At 36.6% G+C, this 23,510-nt stretch overlaps 1 protein-coding gene across 1 annotated transcript in view; it reads left to right on the forward strand.

The window, feature by feature from the left end:
- CDKAL1 (CDK5 regulatory subunit associated protein 1 like 1) overlaps nucleotides 1-23,510 on the forward strand; it is a 338,480-nt gene that overhangs the window by 241,345 nt on the left and 73,625 nt on the right. The window contains exons 11-12 of the mRNA XM_063298967.1: nucleotides 10,496-10,676; nucleotides 14,647-14,709. Of these exons, the coding sequence (XP_063155037.1) occupies nucleotides 10,496-10,676; nucleotides 14,647-14,709 (244 nt within the window). The remainder of the gene's footprint in view (nucleotides 1-10,495; nucleotides 10,677-14,646; nucleotides 14,710-23,510) is intronic.

Here is a 23,510-nt window from a genome sequence, read left to right on the forward strand (position 1 = left end):
AATTAATTAATTTTTATCCAGCTTTTATTATTTTTATAAATAATTCAAGGCGGCAAACATACCTAATACTCCTTCCTCCTCCTATTTTTAATAATTAAGAAAAATCCCCAAAATATTCATTTCTGCCTATTTTCTTATACTAGTAATTTATTAATATGTAACAGATTAAAATTTAACATTTAGACATAGGGATAGCATAAGAAAGATATAGACTATAAACAATCAGTTCTGTGCCATCTGTTGTGTGTTTTTATGTGTGCAAAGTGTTCCAAGTCTAGACAGTTTGTGTGTACAGTTGGGAGAGGACAGTGGAATGATATATAAAATAATACAGTGGTAGGATTACAAGGAATCATTTAGCCCAACTTTCATATCAAGGGTCTATCCAGCCTATACTGGAACACATCCAGCAAAGGGGAGGCTTCTGCTTTCCTGTTTAGTTCTATTGTTGTTCTAACCATTATAAAATGTTAGAGGAGTTAGAATTCTAATATGTATTAGAATTATGTCCCTCCTTTTGGTAACAAAAACAACATTAACATTTAAAAATAGATTAGGTAAAGGTAAAGGTTTCCCTTGACGTAAAGTCCAGTCGAATCCGACTCTAGGGGGCGGTGCTCATCTCCGTTTCTAAGCCTTGGAGCCGGCGTTGTCATAGACACTTCCGGGTCATGTGGCCAGCATGACGACTCGGAACGCCGTTACCTTCCCGCCGAAGCGGTACCTATTGATCTACTCACATTTGCATGTTTTCGAACTGCTAGGTGAGCAGGAGCTGGGATTAACAACGGGAGCTCACCCCGCCACGCGGTTTCGAACCGCCGACCTTCCGATCGACAGCTCAGCGGTTTAACCCGCAGCGGCACCGCGTCCCTAAAAAAAATAGATTAACCTTAGCAATAAAAAAATAGATTAACCTTAGCAATAAAAAAATAGATTAACCTTAGCAATAAAATGAATATTAAAATTACCCAATGATAAAAAAAACGGACAAAGGATTTGCATCTTTATAGATTTCATAAACATTGAGAGATTGAGGGCCAAGTACAACTCCCAAGTGAGTGTGGTCCATAGCTGGGAGCAAAACAGAAGAAGGACCTTTCCTGCATGCCAGAAAAACAAAGCTGCTGACCTTCAGATGGCCTCTTTTGCTTACCTTAAGCATTGGATAGGTTCATAACAAGCAAGGCAACCCTGCCTTGTTTATTAGGTGCCAGAGCTAGGCCCTAAGTCATATAGATCTTTATAGGTTAGTACCAATACCTTATTTTGTTCAGAAAGCATTTGGCAACAAGTGCAGATCAGTCAGTACAGTCATCATATGATCCCTGCACCTTGCACCAATTATCAGCCTAGGTGCAATGGTTTTTATCAACTGCAACTTCTAGACATTTTTCAAGAGTTCAGTGGTCAAGATGGGATGTAATCAAGGTATGGATTACTGCTACCAGCATGACCTGTTCTGAGAGAGGCTTATCTTATACACTACATGTAATTGTTCAAAGACACTTCTTTCCTCACCCAGCATCAGTGAATCCCGTAACAACTAAAAATGTAGAAGTGTTTCCAAACTGTGAAGCTGCTTTATTAGAAGAAGTGTTAATCTAAGAAAGGCTGAATCTCAAGCCCCCAGTCCAGTTTCCAATTTACCAACAGCATCTCAGTCTAGTCTGGATTTGATATCAGCCTGTTCTCTCTCATACAACTTCTTGTTAAACTTGGACAATGTTTAAGGATAGTAATTATTTTCTTGCAGTTAGATGATAAGGAGCTATAAAGCTACCCCAAACTTTGGATGATGTTCCTCAGCAGTTTCATACTGAACAACATGGGAGATATGGTGGAACACTGTTGGACACCATGTCAGTAGTGTACCTGTTGAACTTTAGTTGTCCATCTCCACCTTTTGGACACAGTAAGAAGGACAAGAATCATCAGTGTAAAATAGAGTCACCAGGGCCCATTCTTATCAGTGGTCCAAAAACAATACTAATGCTGGTTGTATTGCAAGCTGTCAAGAGGTCCAGGAGAACTAGCAGAGCTGTATTTGCCCATCCAGTTTCCAGCCTAAGTCATCTAAGGCAACCAGAGCAGTTTCAGTATCATATCTCAGCTCAAAGCTTGCTCTAAATGGATCCAGAAAGTCAGTATCATTCTGGAGCTGTCTCCTTCTCAATCACCTTTCCCAGAAACTGAATGTTTGATATTGGTATATAATTGTATAAGCCTCCCAAATCAGGGAAGATTTTCTTCAGTACTGTGAAGGTATTATTGTTTCCTTTACATCCCTCCTGTAAGGAGATATATAAGGTATTCCTTATCCATAGAGCTAGTTCTGTCCTGGTTGAGTTAATCATCCAGGAGGAGAAAGGAATGAACAAGAAGGTGGTAGCCTTCATCTGTCCACACAGCCTGTCACCTTCATTGAAATATACAATTTGAAAAGAGTCCAAAGTAATATGACAGGTAGTTGCCAAGGTTATACCCTTGTGACCTGTGTCAGTTCTAGAATCCAAATCAAGATGGTCCAGTTAGCCTTGATGCAAACTGTTGACAGTGTTCCACTGACTGTTCTGGTGAATGTGTGCATCGTTATTTACATTCAACTGCCAGGGCTGTCTTCATATTCCAAAGATCAACAAGGACATTAACAGTATTGCTAACAAAATAAATGGGAAATTCCCAAAGCACATTCAGGAAAGTGCCTGGATCCATCAGAAACCCAAGCCAGACCATCAACTGGTTATCTTACCCTAGAGAGGTCTATCCTAGCCATCAGTCTTAAATTAGTCAGGGAGTTATCTGTCCTTGATAATGGAGTCACAGATCTCCCCCATCTTCAGGTACTGTTCCATGTGAACAGAAAACCGAATCTAATGTATGCTATGTGGCATGTGTGGGGCCATATATCAGTTGGGATACGGCATCATAATTATGTGATGTGAAAGGTTTCCTGTGCAAGCACCAAGTCATGTCTCACCCTTTGGGGGGATGCGCTTTCACGACGTTTTCTTGGCAGGCTATAGTAGGGTGGTTTGCCATTGCCTTCCCCAGTCGTCACCTTCCCCAGCAAGCTGGGTACTCATTTTACCGACTTTGGAAGGATGGAAGGCTGAGTCGACCTGATCATAATTATACAGAACATGAAATTCTGAGCCACTCCTTCCTGGACAATCTTATCATAGACATTGAAAACTCCTACTACCTAGGGTAATCCAACACCACATCTAAGATTACTTCAGCTAGCTCAGGAAAAGAGATTGTTTAGCAGCTGAATAGACAATATATTAACTGTCCCAGCCACCCAAACCCAGAAGCATATACTTTTTAAATATCTGGTCAGTAAAATGAATTTCTATATACCATAGTTGCACAGCCCAAGCTGTAGCAGAAAGTAAACAGGCTGGTTGTAAATTAGGAAATCCACATACAATTGCACTTGCTCATAAAGCTTGTAAATCAAGCTTTATCATCTGGGTTACAAGGAAACAGTCTTGTAACCAATCAGATTGTCAAGATTCCAAGAAACAGACTTAGGCCAGTCCCAGGTGAGAGTCAGTCCCAGGTGTCAAGTGCAGTCTAGGGCTTAGGTATGAATACGCACTATGGAGCTTCAAAATAGGCTGTCACAGAAGGTATGCCAGCAGAAAATCTCCTCTCTGAAGGGGCCTTAAATATTCAAGACTTATTCACTGCCCGCACAGGTACAGATGAAGCTGTTCAACCCTAATTGATGAAATCAGATTCTGCAAAGTTTCAATTTCCATCAGATGCCTTCCCTGCAAGTGGTGACTCTTTTGTCTTATGCTCTTATGGCTGTCTATATGCTGTTTCCAGCATTCCTGAGAGAAGGAAGGAAGGCCTTGTCTCCAGTTCCAGATCAGAATCCTTCATATCAAGTTCGGGAGTGGCAGGTCTATCTGTTCTTCCTGTGCTGGTGTTTTTGATCATTTTGAAAATGTTTCATGCTTCAAGCAGAGCTGCTTCCAGTTTGAAGCACTTCCAAAATTATTTTAATAGCTTCTTTTTGAATGAAAAGCATTTGTTTCAAACAAAACAATGGTTTCAAAGTTGAAATGAAATGTTTTACACAGGCCACTTTGAAAGGCGTGATGTACAGGTATGGATACTTTAAACATATATTAAACTCCTCCTCCCTTTCTGTTACTTCTGTTCCTTTAGAACAAGTTATATCCTTCAATCACTGCATTTCAGTCCCCGAGAATCATATCACCAGATCTCAGCTGGGTTTATTAATTATATTTGCCATATAATTAATGCATAAAGCTATATAAAGAATTTAAGCTCATATTGTTTATTTCCCATTCCCTGAAGCATTAATATACAGACAACTTTGTGAATTAATGTTCTTCCTGATTTTTCACCAAATGGTTTAATGGGCCCAAGTACAGCTGGCCTCTTATTTTCTCTCACTTACTCTACAGCTACTTCCTAACTTTTTGGGTAAATGGTAGGGCTGCTTACCATGCATCTTGATTCATTCATTCATGTTATGGTTTTGTAACCCAACCAATCAACACTCTGGGTGGCATACAACAGAGTACAAATTCAAAATCAAAATAAAACAAACAAGCAAAAAAGACAATGAACAGAAATCTACCAGATGGCCATCAAAACATTCAGTCTTTTGAAAGCGTGTGGAATAGTGGCATTCTAAGAGCTGCTTTACAAAATGTCAGCAAGGAGGGAGCTGCTCAAAGCCAAGGAATTCCATGGTATAGGGGCTGTAATGGAGAAGACCTGCTACCTGGCCCATATCTTACATAGAATGGGGACCCTAAACAGGCTTTCTTGTTATGTTCTTACTGGACAGGTGGATTCGACTTTGGTGTATGTACTCAAGGTGTGGTAAAATTCTCTTTACACTTGCCAGTATGTTACGTAGGATTAAAAGATCATTAGTTATCATGATGTACAGTACATGTGATGAATTAGCTAACTTTACTATATTTTTGGCCACACATTTTCATGTAATGGATGACAGTTTTCCTTTGTTGTTTGTCATGATGATATTGGCAGAGATAATTAATCAGCTGGTTACATGAATGCAATGGCACATTACCAGCTGATAAGGGTTTCAAAAGGTTTTGCTTACCAATCAAATAAGTGTATACAGTGTTACAATTAGATTAGATAAGGTATGCAGACAGGCTGATTTAGACTGTTGCAGAGAGGTTGCTAGAAGTGGTTCTTAAAGTAGACACCATCCATTAAGAGGTGTCTAAACTGCGTATGTGTGATTATAATTATATATAAGCTTGGTTAACTATAAATGTTGGCAATGCACACCTTCTGTAGCCCAGTTCAGCCACGGTATCAGAGATTAAATAGAACAGCAAGAGTTGCCAAAAGATAACCTCAGTCTCGGAATGCAGTAATTGCATGCAAGAAGAGTTGGAAGGAGATAAAATAGAAGGGAAATTATCTATTATGGCTCAAACATTGATTGGGGGAAAGAAGGCATATTACAGAACCAAGAGAGATTTAAGATGTCTCAGAGCTTCTAACTTCTAAACACACAGGCATTTACTCCTGGTTCAGTTGGTAACCTGTATGGTACAGTAACAAATAATATATGATTTTGTTAGTAGTTTTTGGTATGGTTGAACAATTTATACCCTAAAAGATTGCAGAGATGACAAACAGTTTGACAGTATTATACTTAAGCAGAATGCTATCTTTTCTAAACTTTGCAAGGTGAATAGCAGCTTAAAATAATGAGCCTTTTCATACAAAATATGGTGCATGTTAGTTAGATGAAGTGACAGGATTTTTTTTTTTAAGTTACATGTGCATAGCTTCACTCTGCATTCTATTTAAGGTTGTGAAAATTCCCAATGGCTTCCTAATAGTATAATATTTTGTTCATGCTGCTATATATACTGGTACGTACAATTAGTTGAAATGAAATGAAATGTAGGCAGTAGCTTATTGTCATACTTGGTTTGAAATAATGCTCAGAATTCGTGTCTTTAAGTCATTTATAATACACTTTACTGTTAATATTGGAGAGACAATATTAAGATTAATTGTACTACATTTCGTACCCATAGGCAGGGGTCCCACAATTTTTTTTTTGTCCAATAGGCACTTCTGGAATTTCGAGATAAAATGTGAGCATTATAGCTACCATGGGGAGGTTGCTTGGCCATTCACAAATAGGTTGCAAGTCTGATGGGAGACAGAGTCTGGAGCATATCACAGAAGTCTGCAGGGACACTGATGTCTGTGAACACTATGATGGAGACCAGAAATGTAACACCTAGTTCCTAATGAGGTGGTAAACTAAACATACCTAGGCTGCATCACTCTCAGTGGCATCATTTTTTTTTAATCCTGTACATAAAAAACAAGCCTATCATTGGGAAAGCTAGGCTGCAACATTTCTCCCTAACAAGCTACATTTCTATATATCCAGATTGGTGTTACGTGGAGAAAGAGTCCTAGTTTATAGTCTCGTTTAAACCACATACCTTTTTATTACCTTGGTGAAATATCAATCTTTTCATCTGGTGAGTAGCATTTACTTGCATTCGGTTTTGGATTTATGCTGAATAATCCTATTTAGGAAAAGTGAATTAGCTTGCAATTTCCATATTAACATCAAAGGAAATGTGAAGATATCCACATATATTCCTTGTCACTCTGAGATAATTGTTTTTACTTGAAGGAGTAGCAATTTTATTGCTTTAAGCATAAGTGGAACTTGCCATTCATGTTTCCACAGAAACAAGAAAACACAAGAAGTGGATGATGTTGCCATGCTGTAGGTTTTACATGTTTTTGCTGTTGCCATCTCTGTCATTAAAATGATTGGTATAACTAAACTATGACTACTTTTTATTAAATATAATATACACTCTATTAATCTTAGAGATGTCAAATGATGCTACTTGTCATTCATTTCTAGAATAATATAGGTTCTCCAATTTAAGTCTGCCAGAAATGCTAATTTTGCTCATATAAGCAAGAGCAGAATTTAGAATATTTCTCTATTTAATTTGGAGCACATGCAAGAACTATGGAGGCACATTTAATGTATATTTAGACCTAATGCAGAGTCTTCTGGCACAGTCTTCTACTCATAGAGGGGGATCAGTTCAATATTCAACATACTATCTATCCAAGTAGCTTGTAAGCACCAAATTGGAGCTGAAAAGTATCATTAGACATATTCAAAATTTCAGTTGGCCAGAAATTCTAGTTTATTGTTTATAAGAAGCATGCTGGTATACAACGTATGTAGATATGCTCCCTATTGCATAAGTAGATAAAACTAACCAGGAATGGACAAGTTATTTTGATATTCAAACCTGGAATCCTGGTTTGTTTCTTGGGTTCACAGTCTGGAGCTGTTGCTGCTTAATGAAGTTCTAAGTTGCTTGAGACCAATTCATCAGGATCCTTGGTTCAAACATTACAATAAGCTGTCCCTTCCTAGTTAGTTTTATCTGCTCATTGAAGGAAAAGATGAATAAGTTGTATGCACTAGAAAATCCTTCCTAATAAGCCCAGAATTTTGGTTTATTGTTTTGTCTTCATCGTCTTCAATTGCACAATTCTGGTTTATTATTAATGTTCTAGAGTAGTAGATCTGGAAACTACAATGTAGCTATCTCTTGATGGCTATCGTATTCATTCCAACCCAGAAAATTTCTGTCTTCAATTTGGTAATCCCAGAAATTGGACTTCCAGAGGAATAAATGGCAGACTGAAGAGAGCTCTGTGAAAAGCAGAGCTGACAACCACAGTGCAATGAAGTGCCAGTGAGTAGACTGGCTCTTTGAAACCTCTCAAGCAAGGAGAGGACTTAAGATTGCCTACAAGTGCTCCAGACAGCTGCTCCTTGTGAGGAGACTGCAAAATAGCAGTCTCTGATGGGTTTAGAACTCTGGGAGATGAGGGAATAGCAATCTTCGTCAAACCGCAGTCAGCGCCTTTGAAAGGACACTAAGATCACATACTTCCTTTTCTAATCACTTTTGGAAATTGCTTGTTAACTGCTTTTCAGTAATTAGAAACCTTTGGATCGACATGTTTACAGCACCAGGTGAGTTTTCTTTAATCCTTAGTGAAAGAAAGTTTTAACTACAAGTTTAAGAACTTTAAAAAAAAAATTTTTTTTTAATAAACAGCAAAAGGGTGATTAAAACCTTTTGAAAGTTTCCATTTTAGAAAGTTACAAATGGACTAATATAAATTTGAAATAAATTTTTGGAATTAATTATAAAGAATCCTTCCTGTGAGGAAATGCTTTTGTTTTGAATTTTTTTTAAACATAATAATTTTTTAAAAAATTGGATATTAGAGGGAACTAAAGATTACAATGAAAAGAGAAGAACACATAAAATCGACTTACAATTACAGCATGAAGCAAAATATTCTACCATTGGACATATTGAAGGATATTTTTGAAAAATAGACTGAGAAATTAATTTTAATAGTGTCAACAAAAACATCTGCCTCTAAGGAGAGACTGTGTCTAAAAGGTATTATGGAAAAAGAACAAGGTTTACCTGACAAGATCGAGACTGAGTTGAAAGTGCATTTACAAATGACAGGCTACAAGAATGACATGGAAAAAGATGTTACACTGGACATACAAAAGAAACCAGCTGATGTCTTAATAATTCAAAGGGATATACAAACAATAAACCAAGAGAGTTTCCTGGATAATTTTCCTATATTGGATATACAAAAGAGGCTTGTTAAAATTTTGAAGGATTTCATGAGAAGGAACAAAGAAAAAATGAAAAGAAATCAAGTTCTGTGACATTATTTGAATGGACTAAAGATTAAGATTGTTAGAAGTAAAATGAAGGAATATAAAGTTGGTCTATTTGATCAAGGTTAAAATAGAAATGTTATCATCTCTGATAATCCTTAATGGACTTTTGCTGACACCAGGGCTGAAATGACGATGCTTTATGGATTTGTTTATAGATAAGTTAGATAAGGGATGTGAAAAGAAGAGATTATTTGTTGTATTTTAAGAAGAGGTGATAAGTTACTAAAATTGTTTATACTTGTGATGAAGGGGGAAGTCACTTCTTTATGTATTTCTTTTCTTTTTCTTTACTATATTCATACTTTTCTTTCTATTTCTCCTTTTCCTTTCTTTTCTGCACCTTCTACTTTCTTTTTTATTCTTTTATTCTTTTTGTTTGTATTAGCTTTTATTGTTGTAATTTGTAATTTTTAATAAAATTACTATAAAAAGGGTAATCACAGAAATTAATATTAAGTAGCATGAGAATATTTTTTAAGAGAAGGGGAGGAAGAACCTGTACCTCTCCCTCTTGTTCCTCTTGAAGCACATAGACAGAGCATGAGACATAGCTGAGCTTACTAACACTAATAAGTCAGTAGCTTCTATATTTTACAGTTGTTTACAGGTTCCCCACACCTTAGTGTAGTAGTAGTTTTTGATATATAGTCATCCACCTTCAAATGCAAAAATTAATGTGATAACCACCAGTATGAAATAGTGTGTACATGCATTATTCTATGCCATGGAATACTACTAAGCCTTAAAAAAAAATCTGTTCTGGACCTAAAGATATTTCCAGGGATTGGCTACACTTCAAGGTAATTTGTTTACACAGCCCCTCTCCCACACACAGACAAAGACTCAAGGCAGTTTGTGATTAAAGCAGCAACAAAGTTCAGCATAAATAATATATGACTGTTCTTCTACCTTCACCACCCAAACATCCAGAAGTTGTGGTGTTGGTCTCCTGCCCCCTTCTTGGAGAGCGAGAGAATCTTCAGAGACTGTATGGGACAGACTGAATCTTGGTGGGAAAACAGTACTGGAAGTATACCCAGGAATACACAAACTTGATTGGTCTTTGGCTTCAGATTAACAACAATAAACAATAAGGATTAACAACAACAACAACAACAACATTAAAACTGGCATTATTCTTCTCCATCTCCCAGTTGCAGCACTGCCACACGCTCCAGTAAAGTAGTTTCTAAAAATTAATTTCTTTTTTCAGATTGGATCTGTCTTGCCTGCTGAAAGACAAGATATGTTGTCTTTCAAAAATTATCCTATTTAACTACTTCCTTAGTCTCTTGGCAGTCATCTGTGTTACAAGCATCCAAACCATTTGGCAGTTGTAGCTTCTCTGAGTAAACCTTGGGAATTTTAGGGTTTTGGTTTTGGTTTGGTTTGTTGTATGCTGAGAAAAATCTATTAGGAATTCTACATCCCCTCATGAACTGAAATTCCAAAGCTTCTTGGAGAGAAACCATGGTATTTCAACTGCTTCTTGAAGGTTGTGTTGTGTAGACTTTCCGTTATATGAAGCTATTTATAATGCCTGTTATTTTCTATAGGCAATGAATTTCAAAAATATTGAAGCAATAGGATGCAACACTAAATGTCCATTTTGCTGAAGGAAAAGTTAATATGTCTAGTATTCAATTTAATACAGATAACATATTTTTTTGTTTCCACTCATTTCAGAGTACCTGGAATAACAATTGCTACAGACGTCATTTGTGGGTTTCCAGGGGAAACAGATGAAGATTTTCAAGAAACCATGAAACTTGTTGAAGAGTACAGATTTCCAAGTCTTTTTATTAACCAGTTTTACCCACGCCCTGGGACTCCAGCTGCAAAAATGCATCAGGTTCCAGCTCAAATAGTAAGAGTTGCTTTTTCCTTTCCATCTTAGAGGATACATTTTAGGTGAAATATTGTGTATATGATATATAGATACTGGATGCTGCTGATTCTTTTTTTATTATTATTTTTTATTTTGCAGTAGATGGAGGGCATGATTCCAGCTGAATTTTATTGGTCTCATTTAGTTCAAAGTTTTGTTGAAATGTCTTAACTTCATTATACTGTATATGTATACAGGTGCGAAGATTACTGCAGATGCTGACTGCAGTCAGGAAATCAGAAGACACTTAATCCTTGGGAGAAGAGCAATGATAAATCTCGATAAAATAGTTAAGAGCAGAGACATCACACTGACAACAAAGGCCCGCATAGTTAAAGCAATGGTGTTCCCTGTAGTAACATATGGCTGTGAGAGCTGGACCATAAGGAAGGCTGAGAGAAGGAAGATCAATGCTTTTGAACTGTGGTGTTGGAGGAAAACTCTGAGAGTGCCTTGGACTGCAAGAAGATCAAACCAGTCCATCCTCCAGGAAATAAAGCCAGACTGCTCACTTGAGGGAATGATATTAAAGGGAAAACGGAAATACTTTGGCCACATAATGAGAAGACAGGACAGCCTGGAGAAGATGCTGATGCTAGGGAGAGTGGAAGGCAAAAGGAAGAGGGGCCGACCAAGGGCAAGGTGGATGGATGATATTCTAGAGGTGAGGGACTCGTCCCTGGGGGAGCTGGGGGTGTTGACCGACAGGAAGCTCTGGCGTGGGCTGGTCCATGAAGTCATGAAGAGTCCGAAGCGACTAAACGAATAAACAACAAACATACGTTACATATGTACATGAAGTGCAGGGTTAACTAGCACAAAATCAGAACTTTCATTGTAATAAATTATTTTTTGCAGCACCAGATTCCTTATGATACAGATCAGAGAACAGGAGAGACGGAGCAAGATAATGTTAGAGAACGGACATATCAAAGTGAAATGAGTTGCTCAGATCTTCCAAATAATCTGTTTCCAATATCAGTGACCAATCCTCACTGTCTCCTTGTGGGCATCAAACTTTGGTGCATATTGATTAGTTTCTTTGCACAGAAAGGATCTTTTCCCTCATTTGTGATCATGCTTTCTCCCCCCTCCTTCTTCCCCTTCCTTAACTGGACAAGGGGATATTTTCTCATTTCCCAGGAATCTTTGATTGTAAAATTGACCTGCATTATCTGAGATCAGGTAGAGTAAAGACTCCTTCAAGTTTATTACAAGGCTTGTTGGGCATGTCCCCATGTTTTATTCTTGGCAACAGTAGAGAAGTGGTTTGGTATTTCCTTCGTCTAGATTTTTTTTTTAATTTCCCAGTCCCATCTGGATATTTCCTGGTAATCTCCTGTTGAAATATTAACCAGGTCTATCTCTGCTTACCTTTTCCAAGATCAGCCACTTGAGTAGGTGCTGTCACTCAGCTAAAGCTCTACTTCAGCCACATATGCTGTGCACAGAGGTTTCTTTTTTTCCAACTTTAATATTTTTCAGCCAGTATTTTGTTAGTTCTGACTGATGCATAATCTCTTCGATTGAGTCAAACTGAACTGCTGTAAAATGAGATCTCTAATAATATTTGAATCTGTAAGCAGAATCTATGGCAAAACCTGCTTTCATTTTCCATATGTAACTTATTTCTCCTACAGTGTTCTGATTTCAGTAACTGGATTAGATTTAGAGTTGCAGGGATGAAATTCTACATGTGCAAGAGGGCCTGTATGCCATCTCTTCCTCACTGCAGCTCTCTACACTCTTTGAAAAGCTATTCCTAAAAGCCAAGGGACATTCTCAAGCACAATAGAATATAACTCAGTTTGTTCGATTTCACTGAATCCCCCTTCCATTTTACCTTTCCAGGACACATCCAATGGATGAAATCAGTGAAAATGGTAGTAACGTTGTGTTGTATCAGTGGATTTTTAGTCTGGAACAACTTCTATGGTTGGGTTCACATGTAATGCTAATCCCCAAAATGGTTTCTTTTGTTTTGACTTAATAGAACATGTGAACTCAACCACTGTGGTTTGTATTCCATGGTTTATGAAGATACCATAAGAACGTAAGAATATCCACATTAGATCAAGCCAAGGCCCATCATACTTCCACATTTTGTTGCTCAGAGTGAATAACCAGATGCTTCTGGGTAGCTCACAAACAGGAACTGTCTGTATTATTCCCCTGCAACTGGTATTTGGAAATATACTGTCCTCAACCCAGAGGTAACATTGTGTCTTCAAGACTAATGGCCCTTAACAAACCTCTCATTCATGAATTTATCCAATCTTTCTTTAACTATGTGAACCCAGCCAATTATAGCTTATTCAACAAGCCATGGTTAAAGAAACCATTAATTTATGCAATATATGCCTGCAAGCACAATCACGAAAGATTGGAACGTATCTACATCTTATCACACATACAAATATATTTCCCACATTTTTGAAGGATTATTATGTGGACAAATTACTTTCATATTTTTCATTATAAATCTGTCCTAATTATTGGCTCTTCCCATGGGATGGGATGTGGTCAGACTGATATGAGAATGTTGTGGGTTGCATCAGGGAAGTGTGTTTGTGGCACCAGGTTTTTCTGTTTTGGGTTTTATTGTCTTTTAATTTTATGGTTGCATATATTGTTTTTATTGATTGTAACCCGCCCAGAGTTGGTTTTAAGATGGGCAACTATACAAATGTTTAAGTAAACAAATAAAATATCAAATTATGTTATTTCTAATACACTTTAGAAGTTAGGATAGCATCTTACATTCTGTTCCATAAACACTTGCTTCATATTTATATCTACTATAAACACAGCATTATTAAATATAACATCAACAATTAGCCTTTATAATCATTATACTGAATTAAGCAAATATTGAATATAGCTCTTACATTTTCAAGAAAAAACTTATTTTTTTATTCTTCTAGACACTTTTTAAATACCAGTGTGTTGAGTAAGATGACAAATAGCTGCATTTTAATTCACTTAGAAAGTGTATTTTTGCTTTTGATCATAAACTGAGATAATTCTTTTTTCATTTTTCTTTCTTTTTTTTCTAGTTTGTATTTCTACAAACTAGAAATTTCTATTTTTTCTTTTTTTTCTTTTCTGTCTTCTATTTTTCTTTATTCTTCTTTTATTTGTTTAGTTTGTATTAGTTTTTATTGTTGTAATTTGTAATTTTTAATAAAATTACTATAAAAATAAATATTACAATATATTATTTTGCTCTTATAATTTTGTCAAAAATGTTGAGGGTAATTTAAAATTTAGAATTTGCTTGATTAGTAATATACGAGTTGCCTATGAACCACCAGGTGATGTAGAAGCATTTATTTATTATGTTTATATTGTTTTGTTCACGAGCTCAGGGCAGTGCAGAGAATGGTCTCTCCTCCTGTTTTTCCCCATAATTATAAACCTATAAGGTAGGTCTGGCTGAGAAAGAATGACTGGCCCAAGGTATCTAGTGACCTTCTGTAGCTGAAAATGGAATAGAGCACATTTCTCAACCTTGGCAACTTAAAGATGTGTAGACTTCGACTCCGAGAATTCCCCAGCTAGCATGGGGAATCCTGGGAGTTGAAGTGCACACATCTTAAAGTTGTCAAGGTTGAGAAACACTGGAATAGAGTCTTGGTTTTCCCAGTGTTTGCACAAAAGAATGGTGGAGACAGTTTCTGTTTTTGTCCTTTCCACTGAGCAAAAATGTACACAGGACTGACAAACTGGGGAATGTACTGAAAATCCTTGCATATTGGTATATGTTTATATCACTTGCTGGTAATTTTATTTCTCTCCTTAGGTGAAGAAAACTGTTTTTTAAGGGAATGGGGCATTTGTTTTCCTTGCAAAATTGTGTCCATCGGTATTTACTGAGTACTGATTAAAATGTGTTATTTATGTATCTCTAATTTTCTTTAAAAACCATGTTTTTCTTCTTTTCCCACAGAAGAAACAAAGAACAAAAGAACTGTCCAAACTGTTTCATTCATACAATCCATATGATCACAAGGTAAAAAAATGCAGAAATATTTTTTTAATTGCACCATGGTATTCATATTATTCAACTACTAAAGCTGAGTAATAACTTGGTCCATACTTGTTGGCTAAGAAAAGATACTTTAAGGATCCATCTGTGGGAAACAGAATCTAGCTATATGAAAAAAAGTATTTTCCTTTGGCTGAAATTTAGGGGTCTCCATTTTGCTTGGTCTCTTACTCATTGGTTTTCATGGATCAATGAATTGTCATGATGTCTTCCTTTTTTCTCCTTCAGTGGTATGTTTTGTTTTTAATGAAGTCTCAGGAGCTTAGCAGGACTTTGGAACATTGGTTCTTTTAACATGTACAAGAATCTGCAGTTTTTTAAGTTGTCATCAGTGGTCCATTTATCAGTCAGCTGAGTTACTTAATTTGTTTATATTGTTCTGGCTAGGATTTCCAGCCATACTGTAGACATCTCTGTGGGGATGTTTCTTTCATATTTCCTCTAAGTCAGCCATAATTTTACAGTTGTATGTTGAAATAGAGCAGCCCCTGTGACTGTCAAACTCTGAGAAATGAAATAAGAAGGGGACACATAACTTGAAAAATTAAGCTACTGTGTTGAATAATCTACTACTTAACTTTTCTTTGAGTGGAGAAACAACACTGATCCTCATTCTGATCTTGATCCTGTGTTTGAGAATCTTATTCTCAGGAAAGGAGTAAAAACACTATAGTTGATGATTCCAGAATCATCACCATTGCCCAATTATGCCCAGGGCCAAATGAGGCCTCTCATGATTCAATGAAGATGAGGGCATGATTGTAGAGGGAAGTTAACAGTACTTTATTGCATATGAGAAGGCAATCCCTGCTCTATTCTGGATGTTTCTTGTCCTCCTCCTCTTCTTCCCTCTAGTGCCAGGATTATTAATACAAATTTTAAAACATGTAAATTGCTTAAAAAGAAAAAAAAAGGAAGAAAACCATGTTTGTGGTGGGATTATTTCATTGCGTTGTAGAGCAGGAGATACGTTAAATATAAGACTAGCTCAATTAAGAAGCAAGAGAAGCAACTGAACATCCGGAAACCTTTGAAATTTTTCCACATCTGAATTTTGTGGTGGGACATTTTTTCCATTCATAGTGCTATACCTCCTCCTGTTCTTTTATTAGCACTTCTCTTAGAGCTTGGCCAGTTATGTTCCCCAGCTCCATTCCGGTTCATTCCTTTTGTGGCACTGTGCATCAAAATATCCTGAAACCATTCTGACTTTGTTCATGAACATGCACATTCATTTTTCATAGTACTCAGTGTACAGGGTGGAAAATAATGTAAGTATAATATAATACAAGTTTGTTATTCTGATACTTTTTAGGTATTTTAAAATACCTAAAATAACAAAAGTAGCAGACATGAATGACAAATAGCTTTTGGAGGATACATTTGGGGGACTAAAGGAATACAAATACAGCAAGTTCAAAGGATAAGATCTTCCTGAACAAATCTGTGTTCCACAGATTTTCTATTTGTATCTTATTAATTAATAAGTTCCTTTACCCAGATTCATTCCTGCTACCGGAAGCAGCTCCTATATACAAATCCTATGCAGTTGTTTTTAGCTTAAACATTTGCTGTAACCTAATAATGTTCACAGGATGTTAAAATTTCTAGGTTATAGTTTCTGTAATTCAATACATTCGTGCAGCTGCTGCCTTAGGGTGGCCCAGCTATTTAATTCACTTTACATATTTTAGTTCCTAATATTTTCCACAGATGCAGTGTTTAAAACTATAATTCTTTTCAATTCTTTGAAGTTAGCCACAATGACTTCAGTGGATTTCTTCCCCCAACATTATGGCTATAATCCAGCAAAATCCTAATCTTTATAGAAGATGGTGGGTGGTTTGTATTCTTCTCTGTCCGTCTCCCTTCTGTTCAGTGCAATTCCAAAACTTCTTTTGGTTTCAGATTGGGAGAGGCTGCTGAATTAGAGAGGACACCAAAAGCAGGGTGTGTGCAGAAAATTCTGAATTAAGGCCAGAGGGATTAAAGTCGTGCCAGAAATATTTCCACATGGAATCTAAACCAAAAGATGTAGTAATTGCATAATATGCATTTATCTGCATAGCTGCAGGGTTTTTCCCTGTCATGTTTAGAAATTCAGCTTTTGGGAGTTTCTGTGGAATGGAAGATGAAGGAGAAGGCACAGTCTAGTTTTTGATATTTCAGGCACTTGTCTAGTTTGTCATCCTTGACACAGACATGTGCAAAAAATGTGCTTACTTGCTGAGAGCAATTTGAAGTGCTGCATCCAGAAGGTAGAGGAGAACACCCATTTTTCTCCCTAGCCATAAAGTAGGGGAGACATCCCATTTTTCTCTCTCACTTTTCATCCTGAGCTTTTCAGCTGCAGCGGAGCATCTTTTTCTAGTTCTTAGGATATATCTACCTCCATAAGGATTCACACCTCAGAGACTGTGAACTGTAAGTTTCACAGCTCACAGTTCAGGGGCACTATGGTTGTGTTCAAATAAACAAACAAACAAAAAGGCAGAGGTTAACAGGTGTCCCAGGAATCTGATGAAATCCTTCAGAGAAACAGATGTCAGAACTAACAAATAACTAAAGCTGATGAGATTTCTTTCAACATTCTGAAAGTCTTTCTCCAAATAGGAAAAGCTCCAAACTGAGATTTTTCTAATTTACGTTCCCCTCTCTTTTTGGGGGTGGGGGTGGATTTCATCCGAACACAGGTACCTTCCATTTTTGTAGTTGAAAGCTCTAAATTAATATCCAGAGTTGGGTTTAAGCAATCTTGTTTCATTTAGCATCTGAAAGCATGAGTTAAGGCATACAGTATGTTTGTGATTCAGTCTTCATTCTACAATTATATCTGGTTTTAGTGATACTACTGTATTTTGCCTTGCATTTAAGAAATCAACTCACATCCCTAAATTCTGTAGCCTAGGATGTAAAAAGTTATTTCTTTGTGATCTTAGCTTGGCTCTTGCCTGTCATTTCTTTTCTGACTGCTATCTTATAGTTTGAATTTGATACTCCAAAACTTGTAAGATGAGCTATAATCCTCTAACATGTACTTTAGAGGCATCCTACATTATTTCTAGTATTATGTGGTATGCTTGTTGAAAATTATGTGATTATGATTCCTTTCAGATTCAAAAAGGCAGTTTCAGTGTTCTTTCCAATCCAGCATGATTTATGTTGTTAAAACTTCATGTCAAGCCATTCTTAAGCTTCTTCGCTTTCCCAGTATCAGCAATTTCTTTTTAAAAGGTGTTTTCATGTGTTGCATAGGAAAAGAGCTTTTTTTTTCTTTTTGAAAGCAAATGAGAGACGTTTGAGAAGATGGAATGTTTTTTATGACTTAGTGCAGAAAGGTAGTCTGTTCACAGACACATTCCCCCTGAGAAAAAATGTTTTTATTATAGCCTCGCATTGCAAAGGACATTTTTTCTAATGAATTTTGACTTGCTTTCCCTGAGTTAGAGTAACTTCTACAACTTCTCTTTAAAAAAGTCAAGTAGAAGGACACGTCCTGAAGAGTAGCTAGATGGTAGACTGAAACTTATTTAAAACTAGGTTAACCGTGTTGATTACAAGAAAGGTTCTGTAACCAATATCTGGACAGTAATTTTATTAAGCCAAATTCAAAATTATAAAATAATACGAAAGCTTTTACATTTTCAAATGCTTTGTTAGCTAAGACACTAAAAAAAACCCTGAAGAATGGATAGGAAGGATTAAAATTAGCTGCTGTCCATGCCATAAGTCTGCATGTAGCTTCAGTCTAATGGAATATGGAGTAGCTGACAGATATGCACATTGATTTATGTGACATGCTGAGATGGTTTCAGGTTATGCCAATGATTTCCCAAAGCTGCCCTCCCCTGAAACAGACAGTTTTTGAAATTATAAATCCAGCTTTTATTTCAGCCTCGTTTCCATATTTTTGAAGGTCAAAACAACTGGACAATTTTTATATTAAAGTTTATCTTAGAGTTTATCTCAAAAGATCTACAAAAGCAAGCAAGCAATATTTACATGTTGTTAACCAGGTGTCCTTTGCAGTGCACCTACCCTTCGTTAGGCTTTTATGCAAGGCTAGTCTGAGATTGTGTTGTTGTGTTGCGTCCTAGGGCCTTATTATATTTTAGGCAGTATAATGATAGCAACTTATAGAATCAAGGCTTGGTTGAGCCTTATTTTCTTCATGTTTCCCTTTATAAGTGTCTCTATTCCATGGGTGACTAGCAACAATAAGAGACTCTCTGCTTGGCCAATAGACCACAAAGAGTGTAAGTCAGTTATTCAGGACAATAGGCAATGTAGATTATTTCCATAGGGATCATTAATTAGGTTAATGCTGTTGGATACAACATCTACCAAATTGTTCCCTTTATGGTGCTGAATAGAGGAGGGATCATCACCTAGTGTCCTACTTTCCATCTCTCTTCCACTGCTGTCATGTCCACCATGTCCAAAAGGTTAAAGATGGGATAAACAAAGGCCCCTCCCTTTGGGATTGTCAATGCTAATTACCCACAGTAATGTTTCCAGTAGCTCTGAAAAGTTCTGTAGATAGAGTAAATTCTTGCCTGTTGTTCACATCTCCTTCCCTGCTTTTGTCCCATTGTTGCCTGCTATTTTTTTATGTTTAATGATGTTTAATGAATAAATATCAAGCTATATTTGGGCTAGCTGTATTGAGTGGCATATTGCTCTGAACCACATAGAGGGATTGACTGGGAATATGCTGGGTGCAAATGAAATTGGGAATTATTCACAGAGGTTTTCCAACAAATGGAAGAATTGAAAGGAGCATGGCTTGGGCCTTTCCTGAACATGGGCATGATAGATATAGGCAGGGAAATGATACCAGATCGAAGAAGCCAAGCATGAAAGAATCCTGCCAGATGTCTTGAAAAGACAAGCAGCTTGAAGCTGGAGAGGTTACCCATGGCTACATCTCCCTTATCTCTGTAAGTTTTTCACTTTAATGTGAATCTGAAACATTTTTATTAATGAATTTTCAAAATACCAAATGAAAATTTTAAAAATAAAAGTGAATAACTTGATTCATAGGGTTTCATGGTAGGGAGGTTTGGATAGTAGTTTGAAAGAGGGCCGGTGTGTCTCTCTTAAAAATAGGAGAATGCTTAACCAAGCAGGCACATCTAACTTTGTCTGATTCAATAGACAAGGCTAGATGTGCCTGCTTGGTTAAACAATCCCTTCTTTTTTGGACAGTAGTTTTGTATGTTATTGTATTCAGATGCATTTTTAATTCTGTATATCATCCACTGGTCCATTCTATGAGGTACAGTATATACATATTTTAAATAAATAAGTAATAGCACACATGCACACCAAACAGTTTAATATATCCAGATTTTGTGTAAGAGTATGACATCTGTTTTTCTGAAAGTCCTCTCGTATTTGGAAGGGGTTTCTGCTGTATTCTGTGAAATTCCATACTTAAGATTTTACATTTGCATCGGATGCATTCTGGGAATATTTCAAGTTTTTGAAAAAAAAGTTGTGTCCCTGCCCCTATCCTTAAAAAAGGAGACTCTCAATTTCAATGGCTATCTTAAGAACCATGTCACAGTAGTCTTCCTACTTTACTTTTGTGATTGCTCCATCAGAATAGCTTAGAGAAGAGGGGTACAAATTCTTCTCCAGGCCACATATCCTCAGGACCAGCTAGTGTTAGTCTCTCACCTGGTTCCAACTTTTATTGTGATCAAGGATATGCGACTTCCTCTATTTTTGCTTTGTTTTGGATGAAAGGATGGCAAGGAATGGATTCTTTCCACAGTTGATGTGTATATGACATTTGCCTTTTACTGTAGTTATAAATATATTGAGAGAGAGCAAGTACCACCAAAGTCTCTGGGTGGTATACAAATGCCAACGTCTAATAATAATTTAAAGCATATATAACACGTAAAATTATAAAATCTTGTGTTGAAATAGATTAAAATTAACAACTTGGCAAATGATTAAACATGTTAATGATGTTATTTTATTAACTCACAGATTCACCTTTCACTGATGCATATTTTCTATAAGGTAGAAATGTATTTACAAGGTTCACAGTGCAGGATAGAATAAAATACTCAAGCATGAAGTATTCCCCCTGCTAAACTCTGAAGGTTACCATGTGAACCATCCCTGCCATCTGGATTGTACTTTGTCCTGGTTTACTAGGACAAGATGCCTCTTTTCTCAGAATTGTTCTCAAAGCCTCGTCTTCGAAAGCAACCAGCATTCTTCAGCTGGAATGTCACTCATAAGCTACCTTCATAGTTTGTGTTGTATTTCCGTTCTGAGATCTATTCACTTGCATAAACCTTATGGAAATCATTTTTAACAATGTATATTGCAACAAATCTCTTCATTTTAATGTAGGCTTGTAGAATTATGTGATACTTTCCAGCATTACTGGGAAATAACATTTTAATAAAGCATTTTAATCCTATGTGAAATTGTTGGGATGAAGATGCATGAAATAGGTTGAATGTATAATTAGTCTGGTAAATATCAGATGTACTCTAGGTCTCAGCAAATGAAATCTTAATGTTGTTTTACTCTCACAATCACATATTTATGAAGGCATTGTGTGTATGTGTGTGTGTGTGTGTAAAATATCATGGAGAGAAAAGAGATTTATTTTGAATTTTCCCACAAAACAGAAATCATATAAAACTCCCCCACATATACTCTGTGAAATTTGCTGGTAGTACATTCACAATGTTTTTTTGCTGAGAAAAACTAATCAGGAACACAGTTAATGTGTAAATACATGAACATTTGTTATCTTTCAGAACTTTGGAAGGAAAAGGATGCATTGCAAAACCAAGACATTTAGGATTACTGTATTTAAAACGCTTGTGCAGGACAAGTCATTAAATGCTGATTCTTGTGTCAGGCAGACAGTGGCAGCTGCTTGCTAATGCATGGCATTATCCCATATTAAATCAGCAGCGAATGGACAGCTTGACAGAATCTGTCATCAAAGCAAATATTATTAAAATAATTTAAAAACCCAATTTTAACTTTTTTTCCCTACACATTTGGGTTTTTATAATCCTTCCTTCTCTGAGCAGCAAACATTGCTTCTTTAGCTCTTTACTACCTAACAAAGCCCAAGCCATTTCTGCCAGCTTTTTTGGCAACAGTGCAAGCTTATTTAGGGTTTGCTCTGCATATTGTGGCCAAGAGTCTATGAAGAAAATTTCCATTTCCAAGCACCTCATTGTGGAGGAGCACTCTCTGGTCTTTTCATTTTGATTGATGGGTTTGGTTTTGCACCATCTGGCTTCTGATAGGCTGCATTAATCATTGCTAGGGAAAGAAAACCAAGAAAATATATTCATGACTGTTTAATGTGGACACATGTCACTGTTAAGAGTGGTGGGGGTTTTTTGATATATTAAAAACAGTCATATTGGTAGTTAAAAATTAGTTAGATGTAAAATTATATAGTTTACACAATTATCTGTTTACATGTTTGATTATTTCAAAGTCGTTCAGGGACATAATTGTGCTTCACTTCAGAAGCCATACTGTACATTGTACCTATTATTTTCTTGATGAATTGTTCATATTTATACTGATTATTTTGTTCTATTTTTATTTAGCATATTTAGCATTTCTATTTATTTATAAATGTGTTTTTTTAGAGTTGGGGGAAAGGGTTGAGTTTGAGCCTAGTCCAACTGGCTCCTGCAAAAGCATGGAATTTCCACTCTCATATCCCTTGACTAGATTTATGGGCATTGAAATATAACTTATCTGTAAGATAACAGATTGGGAAAAGTTGCTTTTGGCGACAAGCATTAAAACTTTGCCCTGATCCTGACCACAATCAGGAATATATAGCATTTAACAACATCTGCCTATGTGGTTTGTGGAAATTGTGTTCATTTGTTGGTAGGAAAGCCTTGGGACCACTAGTGAATCCACAACTCGCTTTATCCAAAAGGCCAAGAATATGCTCACATGGGTTTCTTTAAGCATTTTTTACATTACTAGTATTTAAAGATTATTTTCTCTTTTATTTTTGTTTGTTCCAGACCTTTGATTAAAATTAAATTGAGCCTACTTGGTGAAGAAATAGGCAGAATATAATCACTTCACATAACATAATTTCCAAACAGTTTTTAATCAGAATTACCAATAGCTTATGTGTGGTGCAAGTTTTACAGTTTCTTTCACTTCTGCTTTAAAACTTTTATTAGGATAGAGCATACAGTAATCAGAACAGAAGTTGCAATCTACATTTACTTTCCTTCCAGTTAAAGAAACACCACCTGGTTAATTTTAGTTTATTTTAGAGCACTATTTTAGATTTAGATTAGGGAAATTTTTTATAAGGTTTATTTGGGGCCATATGGCACAATTCGTTTAGTTTGGGACAAAATCAGTGTTGTGCTAGGGAGTTGTCGAATGCGGCCTGGTTGTGCTGGCGAGAACTCACCGGTGAGCTTTGTGACAAACAAATACCAACCCATCTCAAATCTAAGATCTATAAGATGATTGTTCGCCCTGTGGCACTGTATGGAACCAAGTGTTGGGCAGCAACAAAGGGTATAGAGAGCTGCCTCCATGTTATGGAAATGCATATGCTCCATTGGATATCGGGCATCTCCCTGCTCAATCACGTCACAAATGATGCCATCCAACAACTAGGCATGTCATTAATTACAGAGAAGATAGAGAAAGCCAGCTTCGTTGGTATGGACATGTCCTTGAGCGGAACCTTCCACTGTCGCCAGAATAGTTTACCATCTTAAAATCGA

Source organism: Candoia aspera, chromosome 3, assembly GCF_035149785.1.
Source record: "Candoia aspera isolate rCanAsp1 chromosome 3, rCanAsp1.hap2, whole genome shotgun sequence".
Taxonomy (NCBI): Eukaryota; Metazoa; Chordata; class Lepidosauria; order Squamata; family Boidae; genus Candoia; species Candoia aspera.